General features: G+C 44.3%; 1 protein-coding gene across 2 annotated transcripts in view; it reads right to left on the bottom strand.

Moving 5' to 3' along the window:
* Window positions 1-14,639, bottom strand: part of GPC4 (glypican 4) — a 67,077-nt gene that overhangs the window by 15,409 nt on the left and 37,029 nt on the right. For both annotated transcript variants that reach the window (XM_005526177.3, XM_088062663.1), the window contains exon 3: window positions 7,152-7,543. In XM_005526177.3, the coding sequence (XP_005526234.2) occupies window positions 7,152-7,543 (392 nt within the window). The remainder of the gene's footprint in view (window positions 1-7,151; window positions 7,544-14,639) is intronic.

Below are 14,639 nucleotides of genomic sequence, written 5' to 3'. Positions count from 1 at the left end.
ACACCATTGTATGTAACAGTAAACCAAGATATGCTTTGTTCTGGGGTTGTGTTTATCTTGGAAAGCAACTCAAGTTCATTCAAACTGTACTCTAGAATGACCCTCAAACCAAGTAATCTCCTTTCTAATAAAGCAGAGTACCAAAGAAAGCTTTATTTGCTGGAGGGGATTTACTCTGGTAGATTTGAGCCCAGGTAGTAGTAGCTGCAGTGCACATAGCCTGTAAAAGCTTCTGATAGAAGTAAACGCACTCCAGCCCCCTCCTTTTATCTTGTGAGATTTATTTCCTTTCCATGGCGTTCCACGCCACTGCAGCAATCCATCACCCTGCGGTTTCATCATGTAAATTACAATTTGTCCATATCTATACGCTTTGTCAAACGTGAAGATTAAAAGCTGCTAACAGATGTGTTTTGGCACCAATCTTCATATCAAACTTGCTCCTTAAAAATACAGATTTGCACACAATTTACAAAAATTAAGTGAAAAGCAAACAACTCAGGGATTAATGCAAACATTCTGTATCATATTTGTTGGGGTAATGTCCTAACTTATATCGACTGGTGAAGGTAAAATCATGTTCCTGTAAAAATTACATGCTCGTGGCATAATAAAATCTGTTTTTCCTTCTACCTTGTCATATCCATCCCATTTCAGAGTTTCACATGAGGGAAACTGTTACACCCTTTGCCTTTTCCAACTTTCTGGCAATTACAGCTGGATGCATTCCTCTGGTAGAAACATCACCACTACAGTACACACCTATGGATGCAATGCCTTATTCACAGGTTACCACAAAACCACCAAAACTCAAGATAAACTGATCTGTGCAAGCAGATAAAACTCAGAGAAGCAACCAGGTTCTTTTTCATCTCCTTCCCAAGGCAAGGAATAGCTGACGAAGGATGACAGAACTCCAACCATAGACAGTCCTGCAGGGAGCCCCCACCAGCTGTCAGACAGCCAGAGCTACATTACATTCTCTCATTCTACCCTCAAGTTAACATTAAGAATGTTAATAACATTTAAAATCCTGTCAGCTTTAATAACTATTTATAATAACACTGATAACCCAGGCTTTCTTATTTTCTGTGCTTGCACAACAACAGCATTGCCATGCCAGCAGCACAGCTGCCAGAAAACAGAAATCAAACAATTTGAAAATAAATGTAGTGAAATTACTTTTGTTTTATACTGTGCTTTCTTTGCAAAAAAAAAAAAAATTTTAAAAAATGACAGCAATACTGGCTAAAAGCCTGAATGAGTAACTTCTCAGCGACATGGAAAGATGATTTCAAAAACACACTCTGAAGCTGCCTGTGAGATGCTCTAGGTGAGCAATCATCTTAAACAAGTGAGTAGTCATCAATTTTTGGGACCAACACAACTCTACTTGCATCATTTTTTTCCTCTCAGTGTTGTGCAAGAACATCATCTTGGCACACACACTGGTCCTGACGTTCGGCTCACTGTGAGGCAGAACATCATTTGGAAGGCTCCTGGTCTGCTTCCCCACCCCAAATATTCCAATGAAAGTGTTTTGGAATTAAGTACGCATTTAACCAATTTTGCTGGCCTGATGCTAGAACATTAATAATTTAGACAGCATCTGGTTCAAGCACAGATTTGGTCCTCTGAGGTCTTGCATAAGGGAACACTTTTAGGAGTGATTTTGGGTACTGAGAGTGCCTCAACACTTGCTATCCCCAGCCATGTCTGCTGCAGTGTTATCTCACGCAAGGAAAAGTTCAAGAGTACATTTATGCTCAATTCCATCCTTACAGCGTGCTCCCCCCACTCCAGATGTGACAGTGCCAAGAGGAAAAGCAGAGCTCCTGAGAATCACACCACCAGGCACTCAAGCTGCTCAGTCTTAACATTCACACGCTTGTCTTCCCCAACAGCAACCTCAGCCCACAAGGGGCACGAGGGACCTCAGGGTCACACCCAAGTGGGTGCCCCTCCCTCTGACCACTTACATGGCGATGCCAGGCTCAGCACCTCCTGCTCATGGTGCCCTTGGGACCAAAGGGCCTTTCACATCAAGCTTGTTCTCTGTAGAAACAAGTCTCTCCCTTCCTCAGACACCAAGCATCATGAGAATCATTCAATTTGCTTTAATGAGCAAAGTAGCAGGGACATTTATCTGGGCATCTATAACCAAAATCATCCTTAATTATCTCTTACATTGTTTTCAAAATTAGCAGCAGAACCAAAGTGCAGGGCAGAGGAAAAAAAAGAGTCAAAACCATGCCAGTGGACTGAAGTACTCCTGCAAGACATCATCGGCTCCAAATCCACAGTCCTATCCATGCACTCCCAGCCCTAAATCTGAGCTGACTGCTGCTCCAGCGTGCTTTGAAGGCCTAGCACAGGCCCACAGATGGCTGGAACTGAGGCAGATGCAGTCACATTCTTGGCAAGTCTTCTCAGGGTCATCTTTGATGTGGAGAAGTGCTTGGTATTGTTTTCTGCATTGATGTTTGCCCCTGGTATGTGGAAGGAAATGTCCTTGTGCACGGCAGCCCCTTGGTCTGGCCTCGTGGCTTGCAACCTGCTGCCTGGACAGCACTGCCTCTTTGGAGGTCCTTCTGCTACACACTAAAAGGGCTCCTTAGCTCCTCTGCTGTTTCTTAGTTACCCACATAGCATAAGTGTTGTCCCCCCATCCCTTCCCAATGCATGCAAGCAACAGATTCCATTTCTGTCACTTGCCTGGCAAGATATTGCAGCCTTTGGATATAGGAACACAAAATTCTTTCTGAAAGAGGATTATAGTTACATTCTCCCTAAGTCAAACCAAGGGCAAAAACTGCTCAGAGGGACATCAGATCTCTGACCAAACTTTTAGATCCTCAAATGATGATTACAAGGGGCACAACTTTTACCAAAACCAGATCTTGGTGCCCTACCATTTGTGATGACACAGGCCTTAATTCTTAGTAATTAATTGTTTTATTATTTTCATCACTGCTTCTACTAAGCCAATGGTTGGTCTGCACTCAGCACCCATGCCAAAAATTACATGAGCCATAGTTCAGGTTGCTTATGCAGACCAGCAGGCCAACCAACAACTCAACTTGTGCTCCACAGGTGCCTCATTCAAGATGAGGCAGCTCAAAGTAAAAAACCACCGGGCTCCCACCTGTGGGAAGACAATCACCTGTCCCACTCTCTTCATAAACAGTTTGAAGAAAATTCCCTCCTTGGCTGCTACCATTACACTTCCTTAGGGCAGAAATGCCAATACAAAAGAAAGCTGACCTCCGTCACCCACTGGGAACATCTCCAGCAGCCTCCTCTTGGTTGCTAATGTCACCAGAGGACAGCAGATGAGGAAGTAGGTGTAATCCTCATACAAAATGGCATTATTTCATATGGCTCATAACTGTGCTTCCAAACTAAACACCATTTCTTGCGTACAGCTTCCAAGCTGCTGCCTTTTTCAGGGTTCCCACGGATAGGCTAGAAGACCCCTTCCAGCAGCCCAGATGCTTTGGTAGCAGGTACATCTCATGTGGCTTTCAGCATTTTTTTCCAGCATGTTGTGGAGGTGATTTCCTGAGCTTCCAGCAGTTCTGCCTCAAATTATAGGACACAAGGGCAAGAGGGAAAAGTGGCAGAAGAATCTCAAAACAACTGTTTATCAGTAAAAATTTCCTGGGGGGCTCCAGAAAACTCTTAGCACCACTGCCAAGTGCAGAAGATCACACCCCCACATCCTGTCTGCAGAGAGATGGTGACACAGACACAGGGATTCAATGCTGGGTGGCTGGCATGCTTCAGCCTTCATGTGCCTCTGCTGCTGACCTCTAGCCAGACCTCCCCTCCCAGCTCCCCCTGACCCTACAAAATGCTGTCAGGGAGCCTAGCCCTTGATTTCACTTCTTCCCCCAAAAACAGAGACCTCCACCCCATACCTGTAGCTGACCTACACCCTACATGCCCCAGTGCTCTTTGCCTCAAAGGTGTCATGACCCTCGACCAGGCTGTGGGTTTAATGGCATGCAGCCTGAGAACTGCCCAGTTGCAGGTTCTCATCCTTTTTCATTCACTCGTGGCTCTGGCTTGTATTTACTCCTTTTTTTCCAGCCCTGGCCAGGGCAGGAAATGTCACTGCTGGCAGCAATTTAACCCGGCTGACTTCAGCACTCGTCCATGACTTAGGAGAGTGATTTGGGGACAGGCAGATTTCCATCTCCTGAAGGCACGGGCAGGAAGGTCAGGGAGAAAGCACCCAGCACCAGCACAGGACAGAGAGAAGCACTGGAGGCCCCCAGCCCCTTGCAGCCAACCTCAGAGGCAGGGCACATCTCTAGCATCCTGTATAGATCTGCTGTTCAGAACAGATCTAGAAAATATTGTACTTTTTGGGTCCAAAGAAGGGAATTTGAGGGGTGAAGACTAGATCATTGAAATTGTGGGGTTTATAGAGTTTGAAAAAAGTCTGTGCTTTCTCTCAAAACCATACAGCTTTCTCTCTGTTGTGTATTTCAGCACAGTGGTACAGCTTTTGATCCATTCAAGGCTGGATTTAAAGTTATTTTCTACCATTCTGGCTCAGAAAGCAAGTGTACTTGCAGCTTTTCAGTATTCTCTTGTCCTTTACCCCCTTATTCCCAAACTCATGCAAGAACAATATCCTTCTAAATGCAACTCCCTAATGAAGATGTGAAAATACCTAGGATCATTAAAAAGCCATCAAGGCCATTGCACTGTAGAGTGCTCTTTGCTCTCCTGATAGTATCCCAGGAAAATACACAGCTGGGCATGGAAGTTGTTTGTATTTCTCCTCCCGAAGATTTTCAGTTAAACGTTTTTAACTTACTTGTCACAAAGCACATTAAAAGTAAAACTAATTTGCACTCCTTTGGACATTTTTTCATAAAGAAGAATGAAGATTTATCCCCCAGTTAATCCCTGGTACATGCAGTCATTCCACTACAACTCCTGAGTAAAAATAATAAGGAAGAAAAGTCAATGGAGTCATTATAGAGAGCTCAGCAAAGCTAGGCTAATCTATATGTAATGTGGGAAGCCCCAAAACACAACCACAGAGCAGCAGGCATAAAAACATCAGCTTTTAAACTCATGTCTTGGATTTCCCATTGTGTCTTGCAGAAACATGATGTTAGATTCCCACTGAAAGAGATTAAAATACTACAGAAAAGATTATTATTCCTTCTACTGCTGAAGCTTAGGTATTCAACAGCAGGGACTTTTGTTACTGCTTGGAAAAGTCAATCCGTTGTAGGATTTCCAGTGTAACTTGTGAAATTGAAGTGGAAAGTAGAACAACTGTGATTGTCCACAGCATGTGAGCTATTTCTGCAGCTGCGTGGGACTCTGGGTAGCTTTCACACTCAAGCAATTAATTCCAGGGTTGAAGGCAACTCTACACTCAAGGATCATCAAAAGGGAAAGAGAAATCACAACGCCACCTCAGGTTCACGACTGATTTGTAACAGATGCAGGGACCGCAGCCCTCGTGGTCCTGTGTCAAGTCTGGAGACGTTTTGATGAATTCTGAGCAGACGGAGCATAAACACAATCCCTCACCCATGCATGTTTACTGCCTATCAAGTAATTGCACTGTACAGGGGCTTTAATGGCCAGACCTCCCACCCGAATATTTCATCCACACTCTACAGCAGTGAAAACCCAATCCCCTGACCACAAAAGCTGCCACAACAACAAAACAAGGGCCACCAAATCTGAAACCCCAACCAACAGTCAACAGGTTTGGCCAGTGGCCTGGCACAGACATCACATTTCATCTGCGACCACCCCTCCCTTCCACCAGAACAGCATCCCTAAGGCTGAAAGTTTTTGTGATCTCGTAAGAGTGACCCCACATGTCACACACAGAACTCCACGCACACATCCTCAACCAGCAGCACATTAATCTAACTTGAGAGTCGTCTCTATTTGGTGGGAGTCAAGGTCACCAAGGACCTAAACTTGTCACTGATAACTTAAAACTCACTCCTGGAGTCTGGGTATTTTAGTTAAGAAATTCCTTCCTTCATACATAGTTCAGGCCTATTGCTGGCTGTTAGCCTCATTTATCTTCAAGAAAAACTAATATGGAAGCAGCCTTATTTTTTTCCCTAGGCTCAAAGACAGTATTTTAATATTATCCCCGTAAGTCAAAGAAATTTGACTGATTATCTCATTTAAGGATGCTGTTTGTGCTGCCTACAGAACTGCATTCTGCTTCTAATAGTATCTGAATAGTTTTTTGGGGTTTTGCCCTGGAACTTGGTGTGATTCAAACTCCTGCCTGCTCTTTCAGCCTCACGTTTTATTACTCCATAACCAGGTAGAGAGAAAGTAAACGTCTCTCTGCCCAATTAAATTATTATAATAAATCTTCCACAGCCCACAGGAAATGAGCTGAGTTTGTTAAAAGGAAATCACTGGTATTTGTTATCTTACATAATCACTTCAAGGGGATTATTGACTGTTCCCTATACCATACAACTCAGACTAAAATTAAAAACAAATCTCATGGCAAAAAAGCAGTCACCCCACTTAAACAGCTCCAAAGTGATTTATATGAAGAGAGAGGTAAACATTTAAGTGACCAGCACATCGCAGCTGTTTCATCCCCCCAAAAAGTGACTTTACTATAAAAGTCTGAGGTCTAACTTGTGCTGCATGTGTGGCACCAAGTACAAATGGCTTCTGCCCTGTGCAGACAGTTCTAGCTTACTGTTATCACAGAAGTGCTGCTTGTTCATGTGAACTGCCTCTCCCCCTGCCCTGCAGCGAGGAGCGAATCATCAGCTGCTCCATAATAGATACCTGTAGCATCCCTGACTCACTGTAATTTAAAGGCAATATTAAGAAGATATGGCCATTACACAAGCAAACTTGGTTATTTCCACTGCAGAAGGTATTTAATTTCCTGCTGTTGTTGTTCCCTAGACAGGAGGAAAGCATCCAGCTGGGGAATTGGGCTGCAGCACCGGGCAGCGATGTCCTCAGAATGTGACTCTACCACGCAACAGCCCAGCCTACATAGATGGAGCTGGGTCCGTCTGTAGCGCTCAACCACCACCACCTTTAGGTACAGTACAACAGGGAGAGATGCTGCCCATCACGGGTCCAAGGGACACGGGGACGAGCAGTCAGGGGACGGAGCTCACCGCAGACACTTTGCTGATGACATCCCTGGCGACGGCCAGGCCCTGCGCGAAGGTGCGGGCGGCCACGAAGGCTCGCGTCACTTGCAGCTTGAGCTTGCGCGGCACATCCCCGAAGGGCTTCAGCTGCTCCGTGTACTTGCTGACACACTCCAGGTACTCGTCCGTGAAGTGGTACTGGGGGTTGACCAGCCGGAACATGCGCTCCAGCAGGCGCGCCCAGAACTCGTTGAGCATCTCCTCCAGGTTGACGTTGCCGCCCACGTAGTAGCGCTTCAGCTCCACAAAGAGGTCCTTGAAGAGCTCCGAGTTCTGCATGTACAGTCGGCCGTACGTCCGTACAAACATGTCATTCAGAGACTTCTCAGCGTTCTCCAGGAGCTCTTTGAAGAACTCTAGGAAAGAGAGAGAGAAGATATGGTAAACATGGGCACTGGGTTGCATGTTCACACACTCCTATGACCACTGCTCAACTGGAGGATTGGCATCATCAAGCTGAAATGGAAAATTAAAGGACTCCCCTAGAAATTTGCATCTATGTCTGTATCTCAAAATTTTTGATTACTCATCATAAACCAATCCCCAAATCTCTCTGTAGACTGAAAGACTTGTATGAATGAAATCTCTCCTGATACAAATATGAATATCATGATTAAGAGTCAGCAAGAACCAATAAAAAGCACAAAAGTTTCTGATGTTCCCATTTAGGCATCTCAAAAGATGTAATTTCAAAGAACAACATATTGGAAAGAAAAAAGGTGGTTTTGTTAAACAGATGTTTTGCACAAATGAATCCTTCTTTCCAGTTCTTGACAATTCATTTTCCAAGATTATCATAAACCAGCCTCAAAATTGAACAAATTTTAATATATTTAACAACAAATTTAAAAATCTACCTGCAGGTTCTTTCTCCCATCCTTCAAGTTCATCATCTCTCAGGGCAAGGCCTGACCACTTGCCCAATTGGTCCTGATTGCAGAAGGGGCTTCAGACGTTTGTGGCAGTGCAAACACACCCCCCCCCCCCAATTATACTGAAATTTGCTTAAAATCTAAGGACTAAACACTTGGCACAATAACAAAAGATTTTTCAAATTACAAAGGACAGATAGGGTTTGTGATTTTTATCACTTTCTAAAAGCAACTCCCCACTTTGGTTCACTCTCTAGGAGCACTGGACAGCCCAGAGTGGCTGCTGCCATGTCTTAGCAGTGCCACATGTGTCTCCAACACTGATAACAAGTTGACCCAATGATGATACCACTGCAGAAGCAGTTTGAAGAACACTTCCTCCAAGAACACATCACCACAACCTTGACACGTGGGTGTAAGCACAAACTACCCTGCCACAATGCCTTTGCCTTGGAGACTTGGCATAGATGAGATAAAATAAAAAACAGGGGAGGGGTCCACTAGGCCAAAAGCATTTGTGGCACTTTGGAAAAAACTCTCTGCTCTATGGCCTTGGGGGCAGCTAAGGAGAGCAAGGTAGGTGCCACTGGGACAAAGCTTCCCATGCCTGTTTGCTCCAGCCCTGCAGGGAGCACAGGCACCCTGGGGAGTGGGCACAGCCGGGAGAGGAAGCAGATTATTTTATGCATGCCACCAGCAATTGAGGATTCTGACCTCTGCTTTTCTGTGACTCATATTCAAAAAATATTTTCTAATAAAACATGCCTCTGTGGTTTTCCAAATCCACAAAGGAGCAATGCTTAGAGCTAGAAGTTGTTATAAAGGGGGGGGGTGTGTGTAATATTTTGGCCCAGTGCAAATTTAAACCTTGTTAAAAGACATTAAAAGTATGCTGAAGTTCAGATTTTCGTCTTCAAAGTGCTCCAGTACAAACAAAGCCTAACACAGAAAACATTTTCTGGAAAAACTGAAACATTCCATGAGTTCCTGATGAACAAAGTCATGGGGTTCAGTGCCTGACATGGCTGTATATAATGCAGCCTCTTAGGAGCACAAGAGAAATGATCCAGGGAAGAGGAGATTGATTTCAAACACCCAACACATCCTCTGTCCAATATCAGCAGGAACCTCCACTTTCGTTCCCATGACTGGCATTTCCTGTCCAGGAAGATTTTTTTCTGTTCAGTTTATACTATAGAGATTAGCTTGGTGTATATTAATTTCTAATTCACTTAATCATTTTGAAGGCTTACTTCCTTCCTTTGCTCAGACCTTTTAGTATCACCAAGTAAGTTCTTTATTTAAATACTTCTGTACCAGGCACAAAACCAGCTAGATGTGTCAGCAAACTCTTCAAAAAGAATTAGATTTTTGAAATGATACTGATGGCAAATCTATCAGATAGCACCAACCGTCAGTCTAAAGAACCTAAAGCAATGTTATAAGCCAAGAATGTTATCTTAAGTAATACACCCATATTACCATAATCTATTTATTCTCCTGCCCAACTCATTTTATTGGTTACACTCCAAAGTGGAAGTTTAATAAACCGTAACCAGACTTTAGAGCTCTTCATCTCTTAACAATTTTTCATGTGGGCTAGAACCAGGCATGTTCATTAATTATTATGAAAAAAACCTGCAATCTAATTAGCAGCAAATACCTGTGCACCTATAGCCTTCCGGCCAGCAGCTTTTCCTTGCCCAAAAGGAAGGTAAATAAAGGAAATGAAAACTTCCCACCAAATGCAGGCACTTCCAAAATCCCAATGCAGCACTCCTGAAGGAGGCAGCATGCATGCACAGTGCTGTTGTCTCTGGCTCAAGCTTCAACCATCATTTACATGGACAGAAAACTCCCATTCTCAAAGCGCCACTTGCCAAAGAAGAAGGGGAGGAGGGCAGAGGAGGTTGTGTCTGCAGCCTGGAGTCAGCATCCACCCCTGTCAGCACATGCCTGTATCCCTGAGCATGCCAGACAGGATGCCCTGGTGACCAGCACCTGTGGCTAGGCCACTGGGTGCCACTGCTGGCACCTCGAGGCTCCTGGGGTGCAGGTGGGGTTGGATGTTGGAGAGGGGTGATGCCAAGCATGGCACTGGGAATGAAAGGCCACTCAACAAGCAGGGATGGACCCAGCAGTGGGATGTGCATGGCATCCTTCTCCATGCAACACACATCACTCTTAACCACCAGCAATTAAATTATATCTATAGATATATTTTAGTGTAGCTATTGGCACAGTATAATTCTGCATCCTCAGTTTCTATCTCCACATCAAGAAATCAGCTTGGGCACCAGAAGGAACATTAATCTTTTCTCTGTGCAAACTGTGGGCACAGATGTCGGCAAGGAAAACAAAAAAGCCTGGAAGTCCTTCTTTTGAGTTAAATGCTAATCTGACTAGTAACTCCCTATATCAAATTAGATACTAATTCTCTCCCTCACAGAAATGAGCTGATTAGCAAACACCAACATAACCCAGCATTAACCTTGCCACCACAAGAAGAAAAATGGCAGGTTCCTCTCTTACGTCTTGACTGTTTGCTGGGTAAAATAAATGACCACCTTTCATTTGTATTAGAAGTTGACTTGTTCTCAAACAAAGCAAACACACAAAGGCCTCGGTTGCTTATTTTACAGCACTGTAAAAGCACGTTTTACAGCTGTGTTGCAAGCAATCTGTACTCATTAAATTATCACTCTGACAGGTTTCCTGTGAAAAGCTGTCAAACGCAAACATTTTTCACAGACGACAAATCATACTTTGCCGGTGCTCTCTCAGACGCTGCTATCTGGAGGGATGGCAGGCTCTCTCTTCCCTCCAGTTATCTTGTTTAAACTCCCCGGACAAGGGCTGGCCCCTCTTGTCGACAAACAGGCACACATATGGTTGGGAAGGGCTTCACAAACTGACCTGCGAGAGCAGCACATGGCTCCAAGGTCTCCCTGGTTCTCATGACTAAGAGCAGAGCCTGCAGAGAGTGTTGGGTTACACAGAGAGGATGAACCACAGACAAGGCCTTGGGATAACATGGCACAGCCAGCTCTGCTCCAACCTGACTGAGGAGCAAGGCCATGTTCTACTGCTTCAACACATCCCAGCCAAGTCCTGCTGATGTCACTTTCTCACTCAAGGTGCTCAGGAGGACGAGCCCCAGGCTGAGGGAACCAGCACTGTGGGAGCAGAGCCACAAAATTTTTCTTAATATCAAGAAACAGTTTTAAAATTTGTCTGTATTGCAAAATAAATCCTGCGCATGCTACGGGCTTTGATGCTCAAAGGAGGATGACATTTCCAATGCAATTAACTTTAAGAGGCAGAAAAGGCAGTAATCTGCGGTAAGGCAATCTACAGCTCTGGGCTCTGTTTATTCTTTTAATATTTTTGAATTTCAGGGTAGAATTTCAATGCCCACCACTTGGTGAAAGCCTAGCAATGTCATGAAATGGTAAGAAAGACAGGATGTGACATATGTGCCATCTCTGCAATAAAAATCCTGGGGAAAAAAGTCTCTGCTTTTGAACAAATCCTTCTTTAAAAGAGCACATTGAGAAACATACCCAGTTACTTAGCAATTTCCTTTTTTTCAAGTAATAAGATGTATTACCTCTTTGCAGCTTGAGGGCAGACCAGCCCTGCCAGTAACCCAGTGCAGGAGAGCATTGCATCTCCCCAAGGTGCTTCCACATGACATTGGATTCCAGTGCCAGAATAATTCAAAACAATCTTTCTTTCAAATTGCAGATACATGAGCTAATTGAAGAAACACAATCACTCCACCCACTGCGAGACAGAGTAAATCCCACCTCCAGACAACACATCTACTTTTTTTGACTTTCAGACCCAATATATTTTTGATCTTGGATTCATAGGTGTCACCTGAAAATATTATTTTTTCTTTTTTTTCTATTTTTTTAAGTAAGAAGAGATGCAGTGCTTTTCTATTCCTTCTGCTAACATTTTCAGATATTTCAGGAGTGGCATTTTCATACAAGAGGGCTTTTGCTGAGGAGAGCGCAGTGCTGTAGGGCACAGGCCTACCTAAATCAAAGGCAGCTCCTGGAAATGAGATGAACACATCAAAGGGTCACATTTCTCTTCACCCACAGACAGGTTTGGCATTTCCACACTTGCACTGGCAACAAAGGAAAAAGCAGCAAGAACTGCCTGGTCCAAGCTGCCTCCTGCCACCACCTGCCCTGGTGTCCTCAGCCTCCCCAGTCCTGCCCCAGGCAGAGTCCTCAGGGCTGAATCCATAGCTGACCACTGCAGGAGTGCAAAGCTGTGCTTTCAATTTCTTTATCTTCAGGAGCAGTATTTCAGGGAATACTTTCACACAGAGAGGCACAATGCTCCACAGCACCACACTTACTCCTCTTGTAGCCACTGCAGAGTCAAACCATCAGTGACCCAGGCTCATCACCTAAACCCCCCATGTTTTATAGAACAAAGGAAACCTTAACTGCAGTGCAAAAAAGGTCAACTCTTATGTATGAGTTCATCAAGGCTGTTGAGCCAATGTGCTTGCTACAGACACCCATCTGTTGGCCATGCTCCTGTGTGCTGGTGCCCTTCCAAAAGGACACCAGGGCTGCCACACACTTTCTGCTCCCAAAAACCACCAGACATGCTGCATTTCCCATGCACCAGGTTTCCTTAGTTAAGAGACTAGTTTTCCATTTGCCTTATTCTGTTTGAGGTTTGCAAATGAACTAAACAAACAGATCCCAGGTAGACAGGCAATTACTCAACCACCTTAAAAAACAAATAAAACCAGGTTCAAGCATGCATATGGAACATGCTGAAATTTTATAGGCACAATTAATTAGTTTCAGATAATTTGCCACCCAGCTTTTTGAGCATACTCTTAATATATTGTCCAGATTATGCTTAATTAAGGACCGTCTGTCTAACCAAAACCTTTAATTTGCTCGTCTGTATAGACAATTATGCTTTCTAGAGTGTACAGGAGAACACTGCCACAAAGAGATTAATTATATTTTCTCCTTAAAAGGTTTATTCATAAAATGTCCACAACAGCAAGATGAATTCCCAGACAAATGCTCCTGCCCAAGCCACGGCCCCGCAAGCTGTGCTGTGGAAGGACCGGCGCCAGCTCCGTCCCTGCGTTTTCCAGAGGTGCATCTGCAGATGCAAACTCCACCCTGCAGCTGCTCCTACCATGTGAAGCAAAATTCAATCCAGACAGATAAATGGAATTCGGGAGAAAAGAGACAAAGGTTTCACAGCTCTCTTCACCTGGAGGTTGAAGTCATCCACAACTATGCCACCTATTCCAAAGGGAGGAAAACATTTTTTTTTTTCCTAAATGTGCTTCATTATTCTTAATATGCCTTCACTTCCTTTATTGCATATACAACATTTGTAATTTCCACCAGGGAAAAACAAATCCTAGCTTAACAACCTTTTTCCAGAAGTGTTGAGAAACTGATGAACACATAGTGTTAACACATTTATTGAATATAAACTCAGAAGGGCAGGGCAGATCCACAAGCTGTTTATCTGTCCTGTTTTCAAACATGTGTTAGCACTTATTGACATGGGAAGAACTCTTTCACAGGGCTTAAAGTACAGGCTTAAATCTTGCCAGTGTCACAGCAACAGCCCCAATATGTGAACGCTGCAGAGCTGGGAGGAACAACCTCTCCCTAAACTTTGCTTGATTAGTGAAAGTCCAGACAAGAAAAACTGGGCCACAGCCTCATAGATTAAAAAAACCAAAACCACCAAAAAAAATAAAAGATTTCTAGAAATTCTGGTTTCCGAGGCACTGGGCAGCACCATCACACTGACACTAAGCTTGTTCGAGAATAAGGAGCAATGAAGGAGGAGGACAATGTGGAGATTGCTGTCTGTGATTCAAGAAACAAACAGCAGTACATTTTGCATCCTGCTGTATGTACCAGTCATCCCATGAATTAGGAAAACAGCGAGAAATGCCCTTGGTCCCATCTTAGTCCATCCTGCTCTGCCACATCCCATGCAGCAGAATGAGCCCAAACTTCGTAGCCTCCCCTGATTTCAGGGACTGTCACTCACATCCCATTTTTGGTCAGCTATACTGAGTTTCCTCCCACTGCTTCCATGTTGCCTCCTCCCCAAGCAGCAGGTCCCATCATTCCCAGCACTTCCATACCCTTCCTTGCAAAAACTTTTCCTTAATGCACCTCTCTGCAGCTGTTTCCTTCTTCCTCCATTGTTTGCTCTTCCCTCTACTCCCTCCATGTTTAATTTTCACTGCACCCATTCCTCAATCTCTTCAGACACATCTCTGATTTCTTGGGTGTGAACCTTTGCCCCACAACCATTTGGTACCAATACACCAAGTTCTCAGCTCAAACTTCACCTGGAAGTGAGCTCCTTCAGGCTGCCTCCCACATCCTCCCACCTCAAAGGAACTTTCTGGGACACTCACTAAGGTATTTCACAGATACATGTTTTCCCAAGCCTCCCTTCCTACTGCTGTCAGAGTGTAGGGAGGGCCTGCACTACTGAGCAGTGGGGATTGTCTTGTCCCATTACCTCAGTTACCCTCAACTCATTACACTGGCAGGGA

The sequence above is a fragment of the Pseudopodoces humilis genome, chromosome 15 (genome assembly GCF_049639895.1).
Source record: "Pseudopodoces humilis isolate 2021_Gansu_Grassland_sample_001 chromosome 15, ASM4963989v1, whole genome shotgun sequence".
Taxonomy (NCBI): Eukaryota; Metazoa; Chordata; class Aves; order Passeriformes; family Paridae; genus Pseudopodoces; species Pseudopodoces humilis.
This window is presented reverse-complemented; position numbering and strand designations above follow the sequence as displayed.